Consider the following 4,399-nt stretch of genomic DNA (forward strand, 5'->3'; position numbering starts at 1 on the left):
GATAGATAGATAGATAGATAGATAGATAGATAGATAGATAGATAGATGTTATGGCCCACTGAAATTCATCAGTTCAGACTAGAAAATTTCTCTAAAAGGAACTTAACTCAAAAATTTACACTATCAAACAACACTATTTCAAAACTAGTATAACTGAATTAGTGAAATTGGCAGTAAAAATAAAAACAAGGTAAGGACATCAATGCATTTACAGATTGGAAATAATATGCTATTAGCTTGAGACTTAACCATTGCTACAAATATGTTATCCTTCTTTGTCTCCTTAGATTTATTTAATTTCCATTTTAGGAAACAATAACAACAGCAACAAGGTGAATGATCCTAACAGCTTTCAGAGATCTAATAGAAGGGGATTTTAGTATTTACACTTTTAATTGAGATAATCAGAGGTGCTTTTGTGTTAAATAGCCTAGGGAGAAAAGTGTAGTTGGATGAGCAACAAAGCATTCTAAAGACCCATGCCCTTGATATAAAGAAAAATATTGGCCTTGTAGAACACATATTGCACAGTCTGTGTGTGCGTGTGAAATTATTGAATTATAAATGAAAAATTAGCTGACCTTAAGCAGTATATGATGTGACTACATTAACTTTCATTTCTGGAAAAGTTAATCACAATTCTTATAGCTAAATATGGGAAGCCTCCTACCAAGTCCTCATTATGAATAACTTAAATGCTCCAAAAATCAGTCTTCAAAGAATCAACTTTCATCTCTGATATACAATGAAGATCTTTTCTAGGGTATTTTTTCCCCATCTGAACAGAATAATAAGATTTCTTTTCCTTAGTGTATGCACAATGATCCATGGTAAACTACTTTGTTTTATTGAGAGCTCTTAAAGTGGGCTACCTAAGCTAACTAAGGTAGCATTACTTTTAGTACTCCCAAAGTTATATTTTGATTTTTCAATTTAAAATACTTTAAAATACCTTAGAATTTCATCAAATTGCAAAGTTAGGAAAAATACCATAGCAGTTTGTGAAAATAAAACTATTTTAGCAACTATTTCCCTTTGTTAATCTAAAATGGGAAGCTCTATTTTGATTCTATTTTTGTGTTGATAATGTCTGTGCTATTTCCATTGTTGTTTCAATATCCAAAGAGATTCAAATTAACTCAACTTTTGAAAATGTTCAAATATAATATTTCAAACAATTGTCGATATGATGGTCCTACATCTAACTTAAATATACTGGATGTGGTGTCCAAATTATCGAAAGCATCATTTCAAGGTGGGGCTGACCTTTTCAAGTAATTCCTGTTGTCCTGTTGCCATTGTCTGCCTGCAGCATTGTTTCCCCTGTTTTCATCATGTGGGGAGGTGGGAGTAGGTTATGGAGCTTCTGTTAAGAGAATTAGAAAACTTTTAAAATAGCATATTTACCTCATGCTGTCCAAAATACACTGAACACAGTGCTGGAGAATATAAAAAGGAAGATGTGATTTGGTGAGTATGAGTCATCTTACTTATGGAAAAGTTGAATGGAAGACAAAGAGGATTTGATCGATGAATGATGTCCACATAGAAAATATATGTAGAAGGATGATGGAAATAGAAAAAAAAATCAGTAAATATAACCAGTTCATCAACAACATCTCTTGTCAAAAAACAAGAAATATTTTCATTATTTTAGTGAATTTTGAAATAATCTATTGCTTTATTTGAACCTAGAAATGAAGAGTTTATAAGTATAAACTCGTCCCAATTTTGTTTCTTATTACAAAGTATGTGATACAAACATTTTGTTGAGAAATCTATTTTTAGAACTATGACCTCTATAATTGGATTGCTTGTTTAATAAATTCCTTACCCCTCTCTTTCCCTCTCATTTCTAAGGATAAACAACAGTTCATTACCTGGATCTCAACACTAAAGAAGCCCTTCTCATTATGCTGAGGTTTATTTTTTACCAAATGCATTAGGTGGAGAAGAGAAGAAATAGACGAAAGAAGAACAGTTCTACTTCTTAAATTTCATTCCCTCCACTTTATAAGACTATAAGTTGAAGAGTAAGCCTAGAACTGCCTAGATAAAGAATTATCTCTCAATTTGAGTTCCATATTCTTAAGAAATCAAAAGTAAATTACAGAAACAAAGGGGAAAGTAAAGGGGTGGCAGGGAGGTACAGCCTGGATAGGGTAGGTATAGGGAACAATAATCAACTTTTGATAAATAACTGACCCAAGCACATAAGGGCATGTAAGTTGAACCAAATACAGTTGGTTCATCCAAACTAAGAAGAAAAGAAAAATAAGCAAATAAACTTTTTGGGCAGGGAATTTAGTCAGACATTTAGCAAATAGTTTTCAAAAATATACTCATGGAAAGTTGAATAAGGTTGTCAGAGTGATCTGATAGTCAGAGAGCCACCAGAAGTCACAGGTAATGTGACTTGAAATAATATTTTTCAAAAATTGAAGTGAACTATTTTTTTATTAAGCAAGATAGTTCTCAGAATTCCATATAATAACAAAAATATATCAAATATATTCCCTTTCAGGAACTTTAGAACTTCTTAGCTCTGCTAATGTACCTTATATCTCATACGATAAAAGTAAGGAAATGATGTATATAAAGGTTTAGAGGAGTAAATGCTGGATTACTGCTCAAAAAATGTTGCCCTAGTCCCCATTCTACCATTCAGCTTGACCATACAGTCAAGCAACTGTATGACCTTGGCAAAATTATTTCCAAATCTAACATTCCATGTCTCTTTTTAGATTGTCTGAGTCATGACACCAGTAATGTACTGACTGAGTTTGAAAGCAGAGCAGACAAGAGATCAAATCATCTCATACAAGGTCTTTGCTTAGCAGATGGAACACAGTCAGCCTCTGCCCCTTGCTGCTTTACAAGTCAACAGCCAATTAACTCAATGATCTTCAACTCAGAACAATGATAAAAGAAAAAATATCTATAAATAGGCTTGAGACGTAACATAGAAAAAAAAACTTTTTTAAAGACTAATAAGCATGTTTGCCAAAATATAAACAAATTTTGAGTCATTAATTTCAGGAATCATGTTGGAAAAAAATTATAGTACTACAAATTGAATCCAAATATTTACACATTTGTGAAATAGCATCTTAAAATGCTGTTTATCTAATTACTTTTTAGTATTAAATTGTATTGTGACCATAATATTAAATAAAACTTATTGAATCAAATGTTCTTAGTACATTGAGTACTCTTAAACTAATAAAGAAATTATCAGTAGAGAAATGAGGATGTAATAAAATTATTCCATTTACAATAACAATAAAGAAATATTTCCTATAATATTCGAGAAAGATATTTTTTATTTAAAAGGGGGAAAGAATGGCCAAAATGTTCCCAAGTTTAAAGAAAAATAGATGAAAAAACTGCTTCTAAAGTTTAGCCATAATCTGTGCCTCCATACACAGAATCGTTATATTGTGCAAATTAAGAAGGAGAGCAGAGATGCAGACCCTATATTTACATTGTGTAACCATTGCTTAGAACATTCTTTCTTGACAGAAGCTCTCAGAACTCCTGGGATGAATGATTCAAAATCACAAACTAACTCAACATGCCTTCTGATCTCCAAAAAGGTCAAGGAATGCATTTGTGTACAAAAGAAGCATGACCAAATTCTGATAGTTGAAACTCACATGTGACTTTAAACAAAGCACAAATGCTCAAAGGATTCCCTACCTTTATAACTACCATGGCTTTTCTCCCCACTTTTGTTTTTTAGGATGTGCATGTATGCACACATATATGTATATTATATGTATGCATTTATATAATATGTGTAAAAATGTAACATCTAAATTATACACACATATTTTTATATTTCAAACATGGTATTTCATCAGTACAGGGAAGCTCCAAAGAGGAAATTAACCCAATGAAGGTCAGTTATATAAGTATATAAACATATTCATATCTATCATGAACTTGAAAACATGAAAGATTTTTCATTTCTCCTATGAATTCTCCCTTAGCCAGTGAAAACTGTGACCACATCTGCATTTCAGTAGATTGTCTTCATGAGTTCTTTCCCCCAATAAATGATCACCTCATAGTGAATCTTTGGGGAAGAGACCCTCTTCATTTAACTAGACTGTTTATCCTTGAATGACAGACATATAATTTATAACTTGGTACATTTCAATTCTTTTCACCTTAGTATAAGGTGCCAGAGCTTGTGTTCAACATTGGAATAGCCTTTGAGAATCCAGATTTCTCTCTCAACCAGAGGAATTAAAGAAGGATTGTATTTATTTCCAAACAAACTTAGTTCTTTTGCCTTACTAAGAGTGAATGTTGACTTGATAAACACTTTTAGTGAGCCATTTCAATCATCCACTATTCATTTTCTAATAAAGATGAGCTGAAAATTACCTTATTT

General features: G+C 31.8%; 1 protein-coding gene across 5 annotated transcripts in view; it reads right to left on the reverse strand.

Moving 5' to 3' along the window:
* Positions 1-4,399, reverse strand: part of PRR16 (proline rich 16) — a 361,972-nt gene that overhangs the window by 220,356 nt on the left and 137,217 nt on the right. For 2 of the 5 annotated variants that reach the window (XM_069087831.1, XM_069087832.1), the window contains one exon: positions 1,267-1,366. The exons of the other annotated variants lie outside the window; for them this stretch is intronic. In XM_069087831.1, the coding sequence (XP_068943932.1) occupies positions 1,267-1,299 (33 nt within the window). In that variant the 5' untranslated portion in view covers positions 1,300-1,366. The remainder of the gene's footprint in view (positions 1-1,266; positions 1,367-4,399) is intronic. 5 annotated transcript variants of the gene reach the window in all.

The sequence above is a fragment of the Petaurus breviceps genome, unplaced genomic scaffold (genome assembly GCF_028583685.1).
Source record: "Petaurus breviceps papuanus isolate PSGF00001 unplaced genomic scaffold, PetGlider_PUasm1.0 183, whole genome shotgun sequence".
NCBI classification, from domain to species: Eukaryota; Metazoa; Chordata; class Mammalia; order Diprotodontia; family Petauridae; genus Petaurus; species Petaurus breviceps.